The 19,737-nt window shown below is 39.1% G+C and overlaps 1 protein-coding gene across 3 annotated transcripts in view; it reads right to left on the bottom strand.

Moving 5' to 3' along the window:
* LRP1B (LDL receptor related protein 1B) overlaps window positions 1-19,737 on the bottom strand; it is a 764,381-nt gene that overhangs the window by 188,385 nt on the left and 556,259 nt on the right. For all 3 annotated transcript variants that reach the window (XM_083581632.1, XM_083581633.1, XM_083581634.1), the window contains 5 exons: window positions 15,522-15,702; window positions 8,495-8,714; window positions 6,514-6,703; window positions 1,445-1,567; window positions 252-392 (listed from right to left, as the gene is read on the bottom strand). In XM_083581632.1, coding sequence (XP_083437758.1) covers window positions 252-392; window positions 1,445-1,567; window positions 6,514-6,703; window positions 8,495-8,714; window positions 15,522-15,702 — 855 coding nt within the window. The remainder of the gene's footprint in view (window positions 1-251; window positions 393-1,444; window positions 1,568-6,513; window positions 6,704-8,494; window positions 8,715-15,521; window positions 15,703-19,737) is intronic.

Below are 19,737 nucleotides of genomic sequence, written 5' to 3'. Positions count from 1 at the left end.
TGTGAGGATCATTAGCTTCATCAGTGTTACGAAGCAGGGTCCTCCCAGTATGCTTTAGAGTTCCTATTCCCTACAAATGCAGACCAAGAAAAAAATGAATGATATATATAAATATATCTAAATGATTAGTCAGCTATGGCAGCTTCATTTCCATTCCCCTCAGACACTTACATATTTGCATAGATTAACACTCTCGTTACATATTTTTTTTAATGAGAAAAGCACAGACCACGCTTTGCACAGATACATACAGCAAATCTCTGAATGCTCATCAGAGCCATCAAGGCAATCATCATCCCCATCACAGCGCCAGCGGTCTTGGATACAGCGCCTGTTCTGACATTGAAACTCTCCAGGTTTGCATAACTTGGGTAGCACTTCTCCAGAATTAACTAAGGGTACAAATGTATAAAGAATATGCAGTATTAGCTGCCCACACACAAACATGAATTATTCTTTCTACTTCATAACCTTCAGCTCTCATTATTACATATTCATAAAATGACAATCCTATCTGGAGTTTTCTGTAAGAGCAAAAAAGTGCTTAGGATTCAGCCTACTTATTGGCTCCCACTCCAATATTAATCAATGGTTTAGGATGCTCCTGCATCACTGTAGTGCAAACCTTCACTATAATAACAGCACCCCATTTAGGACAGATCGTGAAGCTGAGACTCCAATACTTTTGCCACCTCATGAGAAGAGAAGACTCCCTGGAAAAGACCCTGATGTTGGGAAAGATGGAGGGCACAAGGAGAAGGGGACGACAGAGGACGAGATGGTTGGACGGTGTTCTCGAAGCTACCAGCATGGGTTTGACAAAACTGCGGGAGGCAGTGGAAGACAGCAGTGCCTGGCGTGCTCTGGTCCATGGGGTCACAAAGAGTCAGACACGACTAAATGACTAAACAACAAAATTTCCTTAAGTGCTAAAGCAGGGATGGGGAGCCTCAGGTCCAGGAGCTGGATGTGTCCCTCTGAGCCTCTCCATCTGGCCCTTGGGACTCTCTTCAAGACATACCTCTCCCTAGCCATATTCCCTCTTCTCAGGACACAACTGTCACCAGCCCTGATTCACACCGTCTATGTGTGTGTTTGCCTACAACAAGGGCAACATTTATATTTCTTACTCTGCCCACTTCTACCTCTGACCCACCTCAAAAGGTTGCCCAGAAGGTAATGCATCCTTCAAGGGGGGGAGTCATTTCAGTCTAGGTTTAAAACAACCCCAAGACTACCTTTAAAGCCCCAAGCATTGAAGGGAAATCCTTAGAATACAGAACACTGTGTTCAGTAAAAAAACCCTCTGTGCTTTTCTGTTCTGCTGGTGAAAAAGCATAGTCCCCTACAGTTAGACATTTGCAGTTTTACAGACATTCACAGGCTTTGTTTTTTCTCCCTGCAACATTAGTATAAACTCAGATACTCTCTAGGAAGATCGTACTTGTGCATCTTGTGCTGTTTCCCTCCAAATGCTGGTTATCAGCGCAAGCACACACTCTGCCTCCGGGAACAGCTAAACAGAGAGTGCTGCAGCCTCCATTGTTAACACGGCACGCGTTGTCGCCTGAAATAAAATAAAAAAGCAACCTTAATGACAAATAAACAACATGTTATAAGAGTATAATATACAGAGACCATGAAGAAAATTGCCTTTATCTAGCAGACACACTGCTTTGATCAATGTGGTTTCCTGCAGGTACAGCAGGTACAACATGATCTAATTTGGTCACAGTCTTATCTCTTACTTTTAAAAGTACAGGACTACAATGAAACACTACACATTAGAATGAACTTATTTGTTTCATTTTCAAGCCACCCTTCCAGCTTTATCGTAACTGAGGTAACATATGTGACACAGTGCTGGTGGTGTGCATTTAAGTTTACTGGGCAATTTAAAAACTGGCAAAATGCTGGTGCTTGAGAAGATTGGCATGCCAAGGGAGGGAGGGACTGATATATTGAAAATATTCTGGTAGTATCCTGTGTCAGTGATGGTCAGGCAGGGGTATCAAAGTAGCTTTCCCCCTCATACACTCAATTCATTTTCACCAAGAGGAATTCCTTACAACCATCCATTCCATATAGGACAAGCATTCTGGGTTCAGTTTCCCCCTTACAGCAGAGTGACAGAATATTGAAAAAAGTGGGTCAGAAAGACTGGAACTGGTTTTTTGATTGTCTTAAAATGCACAGTGGAGCTTAAGGTTACAATCCTATAGCACTTACCTGGGAGTAAGCCCCATCAAACACAATGTGGCTTATATCTGAGTAGACAGATATATAGGGTTGTACTGAAAGCAACTGGTGTCAGTTGAAAGTTGTCAAATAAAAATGCATGTCAAGCTACGGAACAATAATATAAGACGAGGGCACTGATTATTATTGACTAGTGTTACTGCTGAATTTTGCCTGAAGCTATATTGGAAGTGGATGTTAAGGTTTTAGCTCTTGCAAAACATCTGAGAAAGAAAGAACTGCAGTTGGTTTTGCCACAACTAGAAAAATTCCTTAGACATTTACACAAACTTCGGTCATCTCCAATTCCACGTAAAACAAAATTTAGAGCAAATTGGAGAGTCTTTTTGAGGCAAACAATTTCAGGCCTTTCAAGGGACTTTCAATAAGCCTAACATGACATCTCAGAGGATTTTGAACATCTTCATCACCTACTTAACCAGATAGTGAATGTGACCGAAATACCATTTCATCATTTTGAAACTTAAAATCTTTTCTGATTAATACCACAGAACACACAACTAGAGAGGCCTCAGGTGTTTATAAGCTCTGTAATACCATTCAGCTTTTAAGCTGTGTGTCAATAAGGCCTGGCTTAGATTGTTCCATGCATCACAGACTACCACTGTTGAAATACAGGCTCCATATAGCATTAAACTTTATTGCATGGCCTTAGAATCATAAAGAATATCAGTAACTAGATAACAGTTCTTAGGCAAACAGCATAGATGTTGTCTTATATTTAGTTAAGACAACATATATATGTATATGCGTGTTTATGTGTGTGTGTGTGGGATCCTGAAAGTGATTCATTCAACAATACTAACAAGGAAAAGTATTTCACAACTGCATTTTAGTTAACAAGAAAACCCATTAAAGTAAAATAAAACTTGGATGGTTACACAAATAACTCATATGTGACACATCCTTCAAGTTATCCTCAGTACAGCCTTAAAAAGCTTTAAACGGGTTTGTAAATGTAAGCTGACAAGAGGCATGTAGGGTCCATTTTTCAAGACTGTTCATAGGTGGCATCAAATTTATGTGTGTTTGTGTTGTGATTGTTTAGAACCTGAAATGTTGGATACATACATTTTAAATCCAAATCAACACTCTGTTTATTGAGCCATGTAACTACTGCTACAAGTCTTGGAGGAGATATAAAAGTGCGGATTATTGATTAGTCCGTTGATGGATTTTTAACAAGCAGTTTATATAAGCTTAACTAGCGACATAGGCTTATATCCTACTTCCATTAAAGTAAATGGAAAGAATCAATTTGGATTCTGTGGAAACCAGACTGAATGTGCATGAAGACTTTATTATTCTTCATCAAAACAGATCCCTATACCATTACCAAATAGCAAATCAATTACCATGTGATGCTTCTCTGTGTCTTTGAGACCAGCTAGAATTGTACATCACAATTGTACATTACAATTTTAGCTAGTGGCACAGCTAAAAGAGAGCCTGAGGTAAAATCTCTCTTGAAAGGTGAGAAATCTCCCCCGCCACACACATTCTGGGTAGTATAAAGGAACACAAGCTACCAATATTCAAGCAGCTGGTTATTTCCCATACCCAGGGCCCTTCCAGGACTGCCACAATGTCTTATTATTTATTTTTGGATGTATGTATTTTGTGGATTTCTGAACAAATGTTCCCTGTGTTAAAAAATAAAAATAAAACACACACAATGAAATCCAGAAAGATGAAAACCAAATAAAATAAAATAAACTATAAAACCAAATAAATTATGATTATTTTATTATACTACTGACTATTATTATGCTTTTTATTATTGTGCTCCATTAAATGTGTTCTCAATGTCTTTTGTTACACAGCGGAATATGAATTGATAACTAACTAACTAACTAACTAACTAACTAACAGCAGCTGCACAAAGCTGAAAGACTAACCAGCACAGAGTTATAATGAGTCCAGCAAGTAAAAACTTTTTCAGATTCATAAAAGTGTTCCAAAACATCCTTTGTTCCCTTAATGGCCCATTACGTATATTTTAACACTTGCTGGATCCAGGGATTAGCAGGGTCTTGGTATATACAGCCTACCGTGCCCACAACTAACAATATTTTGCAAGAGAGGGAGAGAGAATGTTTTAAACAGATGTTGGCCTTCCCAGTAAGCCAGTGTGACAGGAGGTCAGATAAGTGATGCTGCTGCATCAACTGCTTCAGATATATGCTGTTTGCACTCACATCTTGCATGCTTACTAATATAATATAATCTTAGTACTTCCAATTTCATAGGCATTTAATGACCAGGGCAATGACTTTGGGACCTTTCATCCTGGAGGGAGCTTTGGCTAGGGTACCTACTCCAGTCTACCAGGTGGGAGAGAGATGTGAACTTCCCAGACAAGGCCAGCACTGTTGGCATTGGTGGGCAGCAATGGAAGCGAAAGGCACTCCCCAAACGCAGCAGAGCACCTTTTACTGCCATGGACAAGGCAGGAAAGGTCTCAGAAGCCATGACCACCGCAGAAATGATGTGTGGAGTGTCAGTTTGCTGCCAGGGATTCTAGACATGGTAGTCCACTAGCAGGAAAACACACACTGCCAGGATCTGGGGTCGTGGTGTTCCCTGAAAGCAATTCATTACGTTGACTATTTCTTGTTCATGGACTTATACATACATTATATAACGAAGTTAATGATTTGTAAATTTTGGGTTATAACTACTACTAATAATACATTTACCATACTTATTAGCCATGTGTTACAGATGTATTTGAGCAGGATCTGGGGAAGACCTGCTGTCTCTTCCCTCACCTTCCCATGCCCAATCCTAAAGTAAGCATCTGGACCTTGGGGTACTGAAGGGAAAGGAGGAAGAGATGGCATAAGGATATCCTGCTCAATCTCCAAGTGATCAGATGTACCATTCCTAATATCCATGCTTGAATTTTGTGAGCTTAATCTGGGCAGATAGCACAGTCTACCTTCTGTTCCTGAGTTCCATTTCTCTCTCTCTGACTTTCACTAGGTATATCTCTCTTCTCTGTGATGTTTGTTTATTTTGACAAACTCACAGTTGCAGAATCCATGCAGAGTCTACCTCCTCAAAATAAGGAAATCATCTCTGGATTCAGAGAAAGACCCACTCATCTATTGTTTATTGTTTTCAGACTGCCTACCTAACTGGGGGGATTAGTCTTAATCCAAACACTAGTTGCCCTCCTCCCACCGAGGGGGGAGAATAAAAATAATTTTATGGAGGTCCCTATGAATTTCTAGTGTTCTCTCTTTCAAAGCAAATTGATCATATTCAAATTTAACCTTGAACTTTTTGCTACACAGGAAAAGAACTGGAAGAGTTATCGGTCATCAGACTTAAAATTACATTGGGGAATGGCTAGATCTTCTACATCTTCAAAGCCATGAAAAGGTTATGAAAGCACAATGAACATAACTTCAGACCTTTTAACTAAATATTTGCAGACCTTAAAAACTTCACAGAAAGATATTTAGATCAAAACCACAATAGGATTTGTTCAGCATCCAATAATATTTTTGAGAAGGTCAGAGCAAAAACCTAACAAATCTCAATATCTATAATTAATGGAGTATCTCCTCCAGTTAATAATAGCTCTGATGTATGATATTTGTTGACGCGAGTGGCGCTGTGGGTTAAACCACAGAGCCTAGGGCTTGCCAATCAGGTCAGCGATTCGAATCCCCGCAACAGGGTGAGCTCTCGTTGTTTGGTCCCTGTTCCTGCCAACCTAGCAGTTCGAAAGCACATTAAAGTGCAAGTAGCTAAATAGGTACCGCTTCAGGGGGAAGGTAAACGGCGTTTCCGTGCGCTGCTCTGGTTTGCCAGAAGTGGCTTAGTCATGCTGGCCACATGACCCAGAAGCTGTACACCAGCTCCCTCGGCCAGTAAAGTGAGATGAGCGCAGCAACTCCCGAGTCATCTGTGACTAGACCTAATGGTCAGGGGTTCCTTTACCTTTACTATGTTGACTGTATCAATGAATTGTTGGATTAATAATAGAAGAAATAGTTAATAGTAAACAACTACATAATCCACAGACATAATCCAGCAAGTCATTTGCAATTTATTTCAATGCCCCATATTTATGACTAACTTAAGTCATATTTATTTTAATGGCAGTTAGTTGTAGCCAATGTTTTCTGGAATATCTCACAAATTAATGACAAAGATTGAGGCAATGTGGTAAAAGGGTAGCCTTTCTGTAATTAATGGTAAAGCACTGCTCAGTGTAAATACAGAAAATATTGTTCTCAGTACCTTGCTGCTTCTGGGGATCATAAATCTGAAGCCCAAACAGAGGTGATCTCTCACTTCTTAGAAGTGTCACGTTTCTAGTCATCAAATCCAGTTGGAAAATAGAGCCATTCATATAATCTGTCCAGAAAATATAATTCCTATGGTGTGACAGTCCAAATGGATGGTTTAATTCTTTTCCACTGTAGACCACCTACAATTAATCAACGTTAGTTAAAGAGATGTTAAAAATCACTGCACCAGTAAAAAGCTTTACAATTCCACCTTAAAACAGACAAGCAGAGGGGGGAAGACAGAGACAGAATTTGAACAATTTTGTCCAAGCATAGAGAAGCTGGTCAGAAACAGGCCATGTTCAATGTCTTGTTGTTAGCACACAAATCCCCTGAACAACCCAGGGCCATGTTACTTAAAATACCAGCTGCCTCACACGGACCTGAAAGATGTCTTAGATCATCTCGGGAAATTCTCACTGTGGTACCGCGTCTTACACAATGTCACAGGGTGTTGATAAAAAGGGCATTTCCTGGTATAGACCCTATACTTTGGAATGCCATTCCTTCTACTATATGTGAAGCGGCAACCATCAGTTTCTTCAGATGTCATATAAATTCCCTGACATTCTGTTCCTGTTTTAATGTGTTTTTAATGCAGTTTTATACTACTGTTTTACTGGTTTTATGTTGCACCTTTGTTTCAATGTTATCGTTTAAGGTTTTTAATGTTGTGAACCACTTAGGGATTTAAAAAAAAATTAAGCAGTTTATACGTGCTTTAAATAAATAACATAATCATATAGTCATAAATACAAGGATTGATGTGGGTAATATTAACTAGCTTTGAATGTGTATTGGAGGAATTGTTCCTTTGTGCTGCATTAACCATTTGTGTGAAGATTCCCCATAAAAATTAAAACAATCTTAAGAACATTCTTAGCTAGGGAATAGCCCCAAAGAGCTATTTAGCTGTTTTAAGATTATTATTGGTGTACTGACTTCTCTGTTTATTCTCAGTTTCACCTGAGGGTGCAATCAGGATAGAAATTGTGCTCATTGATCAACTGGAAACACTTTTTTTGCACTGGTGATGGAACAGACTGAAAGCTGCAGAAATCTTTAGCAAAAGACAATTTAGGTTTTTTTCCCCTTTTGCAGAAAGTCCTCTAGAATGTCTGTGTAATTAACTGGAATCTTCATCCTACCCACAAAACTGGGAAGAAATTAAATGCAAGGAGCCAAGCACTGACAGGATTGTTCACACTTCACATTAAAAATGTTAGGATACCGGAGCAGTTTTGTCTGACTGTTGATGGTTCTGTGATTCTGCCTAATGCACAAACATTGGTGAATAATCACTACATTAACCCTATGTGTATGGCTCGCTGGTTTAGGCGTATTTTTAGAATGTTATGCATTTATATTTACATATCCTACTTTGCCTTCAAGGAGATCAAGGTGGCAAACATGGTTCTCTGGTTCTAGGAGAGGCAGACACAACCACACTATCTTCTAGGTTCAAAACAATGGACTCTACTATATACGGTAAGCTACAATGGAAGTGTGAACTCTACTAGGTCAATGTCAGAGAAGTAGCATGTGCTACAAAAAGTATTTATGTAGTTGGCTGTGCCAACCAATTAAGATGGTCAGAGAAAGCACTTCCATTAGCTTTAATGTGGACCTTTGTACTGCATCACCATGTACAGAAAACAACTCTACATTAACACAGGATTGTTAGATAACAAAGTCTCTTTGTGTTCTGCTTCTTCTAAAGAAAATAAATAACATATGGGCTGCACCCTGCAGCAGGATGCCAGCTAAACTACATCAGTCATCCTTATGCTGGAAACGCCCCCCCCCACCCCGAACATAGATCAGTCTTAGAAGGAAAGTAATTAAAAAATAAATAAACCCAAAATTTAAAGTTGCAATATAATTCAGTGAAATGAAAGCTTGAGGGCAACATAGAATCACATTTCTTTCACCTTTCTGTCAGTTCCATTCAAAAATATTCTTTCAATGTGATCATAATAGGCATCACACCAGTACAATATGTTGTTTTGATAGTCCAGAGTTAATCCATTTGGCCACAACATCCTTGATGTAACAAAAATCTGTCGGTGGTAGCCATCCATCCATGCCTTCTCAATTCGTCCCACGCTATCGTCTATTTCATCTTCTTCCCAGTCTGTCCAATACATCCAGCTATGAAATGATAAATAAGCATCCATTTATTATTTGAACCAAATTGCAGAATGCCTTCTACAGAGATGCAGTAGCTCCATTGGGTTTCTGCTTTAAGCCTTCTTAATGCTTTCTTTCTTCCTGTCAAGAGCAATAAATGAGTAACAGAGGTAATCCACCAAGGGGGGCGGGGGGAGAAAAGCTACTCCTATGTGACCTGAGAGAATATAATCAATTATATGATTACAAAACTGAATTGATTGACATGGAAAGTTGATGCTGTGCTAATGAGCTGCTTCAAACTTTACATAATCACACTAGGCTTAGGAAATCTCTTTCTCTTAACTGGCAAACTGACTTTATCATAAAGGAAAGAATTATGCGATGATTGGAGAATATGTATTTCTAATACAAACTAATTTAACCATTTTCCCAGTTTGTGGAAATTTAATGACTAGGTATAAAGTAGTTCTGCAACCGGGAATACTCCCCAGCACTCCCATTAAAATTGTTTGTTTCCATAAAAGATTGTGAATCATCTCCCTTTTTATTATACAAAAATTACTATGTTATAATCAGGAGCAAACACTCTACACTATGGGTGATATGCAATTGAGATACAGTAGACCCACTGAAATACATTGACTTAAGTCCAGTTTCAATGTATTGAATATGACTTACAGGGCTGTATTTTGAAATAAAATGTTTAGGATACCCTATACCCTGTAAATCATTCTCTAAGTAAATCCACTGAAAAGAGGGGTTGAATTACCACAAAATATTAAAAACGTATAGGGATGTATTTTGTAATTATATCCAACTAAGTTTAATATTTTGGCCAAATTAAGCCTCAAAAACATATAAAGGAGAGAGGGGTGCTGTGGAAGCTGAAACAGCTGTCTAAAGTTCAGGTCCCACAAAGGCTTAATAACTTTAAAGCTGTTTGGAAGGATAGGACCCACAACATGATATTTTGGAGGAAGACTCTTGAAGGTTTGGTTTGTTAAAAAAGAAAAAGAAAAAGTTATATCTTAAGAAAGACACACATGGAAAGCAACAGGTTTTTAACTATTTATAGCCAGGGAAAATATCAGTGGCTACAGAATTCTAAGACAAATTCATCAAGGAATAAGTTGCCGCTGCTGTACAGCATGATGACAGTACAGATAAAAGCAAAGTTTAGCAGTCTAGATTTCTGAATTCTATTACAAATTGGCACCAGATATTATTTGGACTTATTGCAGAATTGAGGCAGTGTCCAACATGCATGTTTCATAAATTCTGATGCAGCTGTGTGTCTGTGTGTAAGTTTGATGCCAAACATGTTGAAAGACAGCTTATGCGATTGATGGTCAGACTATTGAACATCCATTCTGATTTGTTTATGGGTCAGTTGTATTACAATGATCATTCACCCTGATTTGCTTGTGGGATGCTTACGTGTTTCTTCATTTAATCATTCATTCCACACTCTTTCCCCCATTACTTTCCTTACAGCAACAAATCTTATTTTTTTAAAAAAGAGAGAATTTGTGAATGGATAATGTAACACTTCCATCCACTTTAATTGCACAAACTTGAATTCCTGGTATGCTCTTGAATCCCCCCCCCCCCAACAGTGACAGTCTGGAGGCACTCCTCTACTTGTGCTCATCTGAAGGCACCTTTAGTAAAATCTTTATGTCAGCTATCTTGAATTGAAGTAAATAACCAGATCAATACTCTTTGCTCTTCTCAACACTACAATGAATCAATAGCACTTGCAAACATTTATTTGACTTGTTAAAAGGCCATTGCTTAAAAATAGTCCTCTTTGTTTTACAGTTACCACCAGTCACGTCCCAAGCCAGGCTCAACCCAAGTGGCATTAATGCTCACATCTGGAATTAATTAAAATACAGGCATAGCTCCAATAATATTTATCTGAAGCACAAAGAGAATTATAATGCAGTAACTAATATTCCTTTCTATAAAAAAGCAAAACACCACATGTTATTTTAAAAAATACAAATGGGGGAACTGGCTGCTGTCAGGCATAGGATGCTCAAATACATAGAACAGAACTCTGCTTAACTAAAATAGTTTAGTAAGTGTGTGTCACAACACCCTTTTTTCCAAACATTCCCTTTCTGAACTATATAAGCTTAGTATTATGCTACAAATCTAGAAGACTGCAACCCATGAACTGGAACATTTCATAAACACAATTGCCAGTGTCAATTTGATACAGGTTCAGCTCACATTTCTTCTATGTAGTTTAAGCCAATATAAGCTTCTTGAGGAATAGCTTGTGTTCAATCAAGTACTATGTAAAGGTGCAAACCCTGGAAAAATGGGAATTAGCCTTACCATGAATTTCTTCCATGAAGAAAAAAGTGGGAAAGCCACTGCTGTGTACCAAATGCTGCAGCCACTTCTTTTCAGCAAGTACTAGCATGCTTGCTGAGAAGTTAAGCTGGGACCACACAAGCTAGCCACCTTGCCAAAAATTGAGGAGTTTAACACTGGTGGCCACTCTGAGGGTACTTATTAAAAGGACCCCTGGAGGGTTAAGTCCAGTCAAATGCGACTATGGGGTTGCGGCACTCATCTCACTTTCAGGTTGAGGGAGCCAGTGTTTGTCCACAGACAGCTTTCCAGGACATGTGGCCAGCATTCTAGCACAACAGAACACTGTCACGGAAACGCCGTTTACCTTCCCGCCACAGTTTATTTATCTACTTGCACTGGCGTGCTTTCGAAGTGCTAGGTTGGCAGGAGCTGGGACAGAGCAACAGGAGCTCACTCATGATGGGAAGTTTTGCTTCTGCACATGACTAGAATGTTCAGTTCACAGTGAGTTCACATTGAGTTCATGAAAACATCGTACTCTGACCTGTTCTTAATGCATGGTTAACCACATCTACGGAATGTAATAGTTATGTTCTTTTAAGTCTTGCTATATCAATCATTAGTAATAGTTTAATAAGGAGGTTATCAATCACTAGTAATAGTTTAATAAGGAGGTTTTCATGCCTGTCTAGTTCTGTGTTCCCTTTCCCAACCTTTAGTCTATTGGTGATTAATGCCTATATGCAACCCTTGCATTGTATTTGTGTTAACCAATCAGCAACAAGCACATATGTGGCAATGCTGTAATATTCAATAAAAGGGACTCCCCGAGACATGCTCGGGAGATGCCTCCCATATGACACTTGTCATTCGTCTGTCGTTTATTTCAACCCAACACACTCAGTTGCGGGTATTCGAACCGCCGACCTTCCAATCGGCAAGCGCAAGAGGCTCAGTGGTTTAGACCACAGCGCCACTTGCGTACTTATTATAGACCTGCTAGCAAGAGAAAAAAGGAGCCAGCCACAATCAATGCATAAATGGAACTCCCACTTCATGGTGGTTCTTTGTAGGATTCGCCAAAAATCTGTTGCTGTGTAGCCAATTTCTCCCTGATTGGAAAAAAGAAGTTGATGAAACTGGCCCTTTGTGGATATAATGTCCACAAACAAACACCCTAAAGGAAAAACATATACAAAGAATCCCAGAGGGTTGGGAGTGGGGGGGAAGGACCCAACGTTTTCTCATGACAAACCAACAAGCAATCAGGAGAGAAGACAATAATTCATAAAACTCACAGGAGATTAGTGAGTCACAGGAGATCAGTGAGGGGGGGAATCAGGAAACTAGTCAGAAGGAAGGTAAAAAAAAATGATAGTCTGAGAATCTATCGACTTTTGGGGTGTCCTGGTGTTTACATTTTGAAATATGGCAACCCTACCTTGGGAAGACCTGCTTGAAGCCTCCAAGAGGAAGCATCATCTCATAGGAAGAATGTCTTCCATCTCTATAGACTAGTTGGTATATAGTTCATTATTCGGTCATATTCTGGTTCACTTTGGTTCTAGAATAGCATGAAGGTTCATTTGCTATACACTATCTAACTCACCCACTATCTTAAAAAATCTGGTGAACTTGAATAATGAATAGTATAGTGACTTGCTGTCTTGCAACATTATTTTGTAAAATTTTTAATATGCATATTGCAGCTTATAATATACTAGTTTCTGATCTTTTTAAAAATTTGCTTAATAAGAATATTACTATAACTATCTTGAAACTAGTGGAAGCAGCAAGGAAGGCTGTTTTATAAAGTACATTCACTTGAGACCATGATCCATTAATTTTGAAATGAACTGTTCTTTGAGTACATGTTCACTACTGACTGCTGTCTCCTGTGCCCCAAGCTGACAAAGCAGAGCAAAGAGCATTCTGATTAACATGAAACTCATAACTTCTTAACGTATCTATCATTTCTCGGTTCTCTAAATTACTATCACACCACTTTGTGCAGGGGTGGGGTGGGGATCAGTTATTTGCACACTGTCAGATGAATGCTCTGGCCTGATTTCCCCTAGGCAAATTTCTCTGCTGTAGACTTGCGCCGAGAAAACTTGCTGCAACCATATGCTGTGTTTCTCTGCTCCTAAGGCTCTTCTACAGCTGCAGAAGAGATGGGCAGAAAACTCAGCACAATTTCAGCTGTATATCTCTGCACCTTCAGCCCTCTGTAGCATGGCAGACCTAAACCTAAATACTGACTCTTCAATTAGCTATGGTTCCCCATTATGTCCAAACCAGATTCACAGCAAGCCAGGTTCTTTAACCTGTTTTATTTCACAGGGGTGCCAACTTAAATAAAATAGGGGGGCAGCACAAGTAAGCCCCACCCCGCAAAATCAATCACAAGATATGGTGCACACACACCATTTGAATGGCTAATTACGTGCACACCTTCGGTTTAAATATATGGCATTTCCTATTTCCTATATCCTATTTTCCTATATCCTCATAGAGCTCTAGCCCAATGGTTGCCATTAATTTGATTCTGAATTGATTTTAGAATGTATTTTAATTAATTGACTGTGATTTTTATGTAAACTGTGCTATTTTTACTGTTGTTAGCTGCTCTGAGCCCAGCTTTGGCTGGGGAGGGCAGGATATAAATAAAATTATTACTATTATTATTATTATTATTATTATTATTATTATTATTATTAAAATGGTGATGGTGATTGTTGCTTGTTTGCAAGGTTGGCTTCATTTAAGCTTTGGGGTTGATTTTCTCACCCCAAGGTATCACCTGAACTGATCTTCTCCAATCACTTCATAGGGGGACACATTCAGAGGGTGATATTAGATTTCTTTGCTATCAGTCTCCCATGTCAGGTTTTTCCAAAACTATTCAGTCCAAACATATAGTGGTCAAATCTCTCAGTGTATGTCAGCCCCTATTAAAAGCTTCAATCCACCTGGTCTTTGACAACTGACATCCTCTTTTAAATTGCATAAAAATTGAGTTGAAACCAGGTGCTGGCAAAGTCACCTTGTAGTGGGGCAAAAGGTGCTGTGATTCCATTGGTAGTTCAACTCAATATTTATGCAATTTAAAAAGACGATGTCAGTTGTCAAGAGTTAGCTATCTTGCTGACAGAGTTCAATGAAGACTACTGCATACTAGGAAGGCTAATACTAAAGTTGTGTCTTTAAGTAGATGGAAGCATGAAGTTTGTGGACCAGTTTAAGATTATAAAATCACTGCTTAAATTCAAATTCTTAGAGGAACTATTGAAAAAACAGGATATTATAACATATGAACATATAAAGCAGCCTTATATTGAATGTGACCATTAATCTATCTAGCTCAGTATTGTCTACCCGGACTAGAAGAGGTTGTCCAGGAAGTGCTGAGTTTTGTGTTTGAGATGAAGTCTTCAATGTGAGTAAATAGCTACTAGGCAATCTTCTATTATTGTAACAATCTAAAAGGTTTCAGTATTTGACTGTTTTTGAATCCACCTGTTAACTTTGCCAAAATGGCCCTTAAACTGTATTTGAGATAAAATAATATAAACAATTAAATAGTAATGTAGAATTGTTCTTCACCAATTTGGTCTTACTTTTCAAAAGGGATTTTTAATGTTACCATATTGTTCAATCTCCCTGTTGGTAGGGTTGGAATATTTTCAAAATCACAATATTGGATGAATCCACATAGCTGTTTTCCCTCTAATCCCTATTGTGCTCCTTGATATCAATTTGACTCTTCCTTTCCCCTTCTGTTAAAATAGCCCAATTTTTGCAAACAATTACCATTTCACACTCACAAATTATATACATACAATGCATGCATAGTGCAAGGTACACATTCTGGCTTTTGCTTTCCTGGACGCAAGAACTATTCAACTCACTCTCCTGCTCCTTTCCGCTCTAGAAGCTGATGTCTACTCCAGTTTTACGCCATTTCCTGCCGGTTCCATTCTAGGCACTGATTTTTGTTTCAGTTTCATTCTATTCCCTCCCAGTCCATTCCCACTCACAGCATTTAGGATGCTAAGTCAGATCTTCAGTGAAAGAGCACAGCAAGCCACTGAGTTTTAATTCCAAAACTATATATTAATCGAGTGAGTGAGTGAGAGTGTGTTTGTATGTGCGCTTGTGTATGCTTAATAATGTTTTGAGCTTGGAGCAAAGAAAACTAACCTAGCAGCAAACTGCATTTCCCCACACCCTTGGTAATTGTGCATATTTTATGCACAGTTATCAGTAGATAATGCTGCCTGGATACAAACAAGGGGAGTAATGGTGGGCAAATCACAGTGGAGAACCCAACTTTGGTGGTCACAAAAACAGCAAACTCCCAAGCATTAGGCATACAATTCACTTACATCCATTGAAATGTCTAGTTTAACAGTGTGGGAGAATTTTATTGGGGGGGTGTTAATGGTGAAAAGGGGCTAAATTTTATTTAAAATTATTTTTTTTAAGCTTTCATACCCATTGACAGGATCCACAACAATTCCTCTTGGGTGTGACATGCCTCCTTCCAACAGAATCTTCCGACTTTGAGAGGCTTTCTCTAATCTGGCAACATTAATTGTTTTCCTGTAGCCATCATTTGTCCAAAACAGATTATTTCCAAGCCAGTCTACTGCAATGCCTTCCACATTATCGAGATCTGTTTAAAGAAGCATCAGATATATTACACATGATATATTGCTAATGTTGTTATGTATTTCTCATGCTTTAAACCAGTTCACTTTATCTTAAGTCATCCAAATGCGATTAAGAAGTTAAGAGTGCATACTATGAAGGAAGGAAAACAAATTGATCCACTGTAAAATGTCCTAAATGTGTTATAACATCCATATGCGAAATATGCAAAAAACCAGTGTGGTACAGTGTCTAGAGGGCTGGGTGGCCGGCTTCTTATTCAGTAACAGAAGCTACTACCTGGGTTGTGAGGCTAAACTGCCATGCAGAGCTCCTTCAAAAAAGAGTTTGTAACAGCAGAAATAAATATTTTATCAAAAACAAGAATATAAAGTCAAAGGAAGAAAGCAGAATCAGACTGCAATTCTAGACACACTTACCTAGGATTATGTTCCATAGGACTTACTGCAACTTATGAGCACACATACAAAGGATAGCACTGTTAGTTATACAGTGCACACAGAGACATATAGATGCACTGCCCTTTGAGGGAACTGAGTATTGTGCATATTTCATTATGTCATGAATTGTAAAGCCAAAAGATGCGGACAAGATCGTTTATTAGAATGCATGCCAACAGACTGAAGGAAATGCAGACATCAAGGAAATGAAGGGAAAATATTTCTAAAGTGTTTTGGCAAATTCTTCACAAAATTTGTAATGGTCCACTGTAAAGGTAGGGAAAGGAAAAGACCTAACTAAAAGCAACTGAAGATTCGTACTTAGCTCTTCTTAATAACTGTTACCAAGGAAATGGGTTTTTAACTTTCTAGGCACAATGAAGTTTTCCAATGGACGCCATCTGTGTGTGACAGACACACACACACACATCTAAGTTTTTGAATTAAGCAAACCCTTGGGATAACACTGTAGTAGCACAGAAAGTCACATGGCAGGCATCTGTTCCAAAAACGCAATATAAGGAAATTAAGAATAAGCATTTAATGAATAAGGCTGCAAGCAGCTTAGGCCTTTCAGATCCTTAGAACAAAGGTTTTGAGGATGTTTATTTTTTTTCAATAAAAATACTCTGTTTTTGCTTTCCATTCACCCACTTCCAATATATTTCCTGACTGGCACTAGGCTTGACAGTACCCAAAGTAATTAAATATAGCAGGTATAGCAGTAGGTCTGAGAATGGATTTCAGAATGGATGGTGACATGTTTGTACATTCCTATCTACTAGATACTTTTATCAAAAAAAATTCTGCAAAACTTGAATCCCTGCATCAAACTAAAATTCTTCTCCATCTTATGATACTTTCCACCCAATGGAAAATGAGTGAAATGTTAAGGGTAGACTTCTATGTGCACTTACTAGGGAGTAAACTCCATTTAACTTAGTTGGAGCTATTTCTTAATAAACATAAATTGCATCAGCCTACACATATCAGTAATGACGACTGCTCCTTTCATTGTCTACACTTCAAAATAACATTACAGGGGTACCTCAGGATGCGAACGGGATCCGTTGCGGAGCCCTGTTTGCATCCCGAACAAACACAACAGCACGTCTGCGCCTGTGCAGGTCGTGTTTTGCCACTTTCGCGACTCATTTTGACCGTCTGCGCATGCCTGAGTGGCAAAACCCAGAAGTAACGAGCTCCGTTACTTCCGGGTCGCCGCAGAGCGCAACCCGAAAGTGCTCAACCTGAAGCGTATTTATCCCGAGGTATGACTGTACTCCTCAGTTACTAATCCAAAAGTAAAAAACTTAATTAGTTTCACTTTGGAAAAAGAACCTATTAAGGATACTCTTTACACACACATTGTCTTCCCTTCTCTGTTGCTACACAACCTCCTCTAATAGCCTTTCCAGTTTCTCTATTTGATCTCTTTTAGTCTAAGATCATTTTAACCCAGGCCACAGACAAAACAGATAATCAAAGCTGCTGGAAAATTGCAACTCTTACTAAGCAAGTACAGAAGTATTGCTATGTTGTAGGCATCATTAAGCAGTGCCTGTGACAAGTACACCTCACAAGCACCTTCCTTAGCAAATATAATGAATGCTCCCCCTAAATTAATGGGTTTTTCTACCTGTTCTCTTTCCCTCCTTTTTCATTGGAGGTTATGTTACAACACGGGGGCATACAGGTGGACTAATAAAGGCTCAGAGAACTTTTAATTATTTCTGTTATCTGAGGCAGACAAAGCGGTGGGCTTAATGGCATGACAGTGCCACCACTGCAGTCGGGACTCAGGATGGAAGGTGGCTGGTAGTTAAATTGCTGAAGCATCCTAAAATGGCCATTATGTAGCTGCAGTGGAGCTGGCTCAGAAGATCCCAGGTTGGATCAGCCCCTTTCTGCCCTGTATCAAGGTTGGCATCCCTCTGTAGGAGGAATTATCCACTCATTCGAACTCTGCCCTCACAAGGCCAGCACAATGTGGATTTTTTGTGCAGCCTCAGTAATAGGCTGGTCAATAAACCAAGGCCCCTCAAGACAGATGTGCTGTGGGTGGATACAGGAAATTGGTTTCATCATATTCTGTATGAATGATGCATGCAAAGACACTCCTGATCCACTTTAGGCCAAGATGGCTTCAGTGGCCACTAGTATCAGGTGACTGACAGGTGAATGGCCTCACTCATGTGTGAAATTTGGCATGGCAGGGATGAGAAGATAGGATCTGGCCCACCACTCAGAAAACATTCTCCACCCTTGATTTAGACCATATACGTGTACGGTACACAAATGCTGTGTAATATAATATACAAAACAGGAACCAATGGTCCAGATTTGTACCCCATTCACCTATTATTCATCCCTATTTTATATAGTTCAGACCATTCAAATGCTGTCAGATTATCTTAACCAAGAATTTAATCAGAAAGGAAAAGTGAGGGCAACCTAATATATAGGAATTCTGTAAATAAAAAGAATCTCATTTGCAATTAGATTTGTCCTTTGTTTTGATGCTGGGCAGAAAGAGAACTGGAAGAAAAAAAATTAAAAAGTGGCAGGAATATTTGGAGGCAGGGAATATTGCTCCAAACAAGTCACACCAGCAACCAACTAGAAGGAAAAATAGTATCAAGATTCTGCCAACTGCATAATATAAAGAAAATGATGCAGTGGGGAGGGGGGAATAGATCATTTAGATCTACTAGCACTTATTAGAAATCAGTGCACCTAGTAGTTAGTTTGAAATGTTCTAATTTTCCTTAAGCATAGATTAGCACTGTGTTATAAAGAATCTGTCTCATGATTAGAAAATGATTATTTCATAGTAGCTGAGAAAAATCTCATTACCATGAAAAATGCAATGAAGTTTTCATGAAACAAAAGCATAAAGACACAGAAAAGTATTCACGACTGTACTCCTGGTCAGCTCAGCAAGGGCTATGAAGAATAGCAAATGAGATCAGCAAGGAAAGAATTAATTCCACTGTCACTTAAGTAGCAGAGCTTGAAATGCTTTTCTTTGAAATGGGAGTTTAGATATAATCTGCTGGTGAGTGAAGCTGCTTAGATGATTGACTGCAACATTTCTTCGGTATGTACAATTTGAACTAAAGATGTCTTGGAAATAAGCTCCCTTGTGAGCTTGGTACCACTTGATGCCTTTGATGTATTGAGGGGGGAGGTGAAAACCCTTCTCTGGGTATTTGGGCCATGCAGGATGTGTTAATGACCGTAACACGCACCATGCATTTTGCAATAGTGTTTTTGCAGTTCTTGTAGGCTTATTATGAAACAATTCTATTACTTTGCTGGCGCGGGGTGGGGGTGGGGATAGCTTTTTAAAATCTAGAAAAATGCAGAGCCATAGAGGATGAAAGTAGGGATCAGAACCAGGCTACCTGCCTTGTATAGAACTGTAAGATCAACTGCACTGGGGATGGTGAACTTAGGACTGGGGGTCAAACACAGCCCTCCAGACACCATCATCCATCTCTTGGGATTCTCCCTATGCCACACTTCCCAGCCAGATCTTGCCCCTTCAGGTCATATTCTGCACTGGCTTTGCATCGTCCTTGAAATGCCCCACCCCC

The sequence above is a fragment of the Podarcis filfolensis genome (assembly GCF_964270895.1).
Source record: "Podarcis filfolensis genome assembly, chromosome: 1".
NCBI lineage: Eukaryota > Metazoa > Chordata > Lepidosauria > Squamata > Lacertidae > Podarcis > Podarcis filfolensis.
This window is presented reverse-complemented; position numbering and strand designations above follow the sequence as displayed.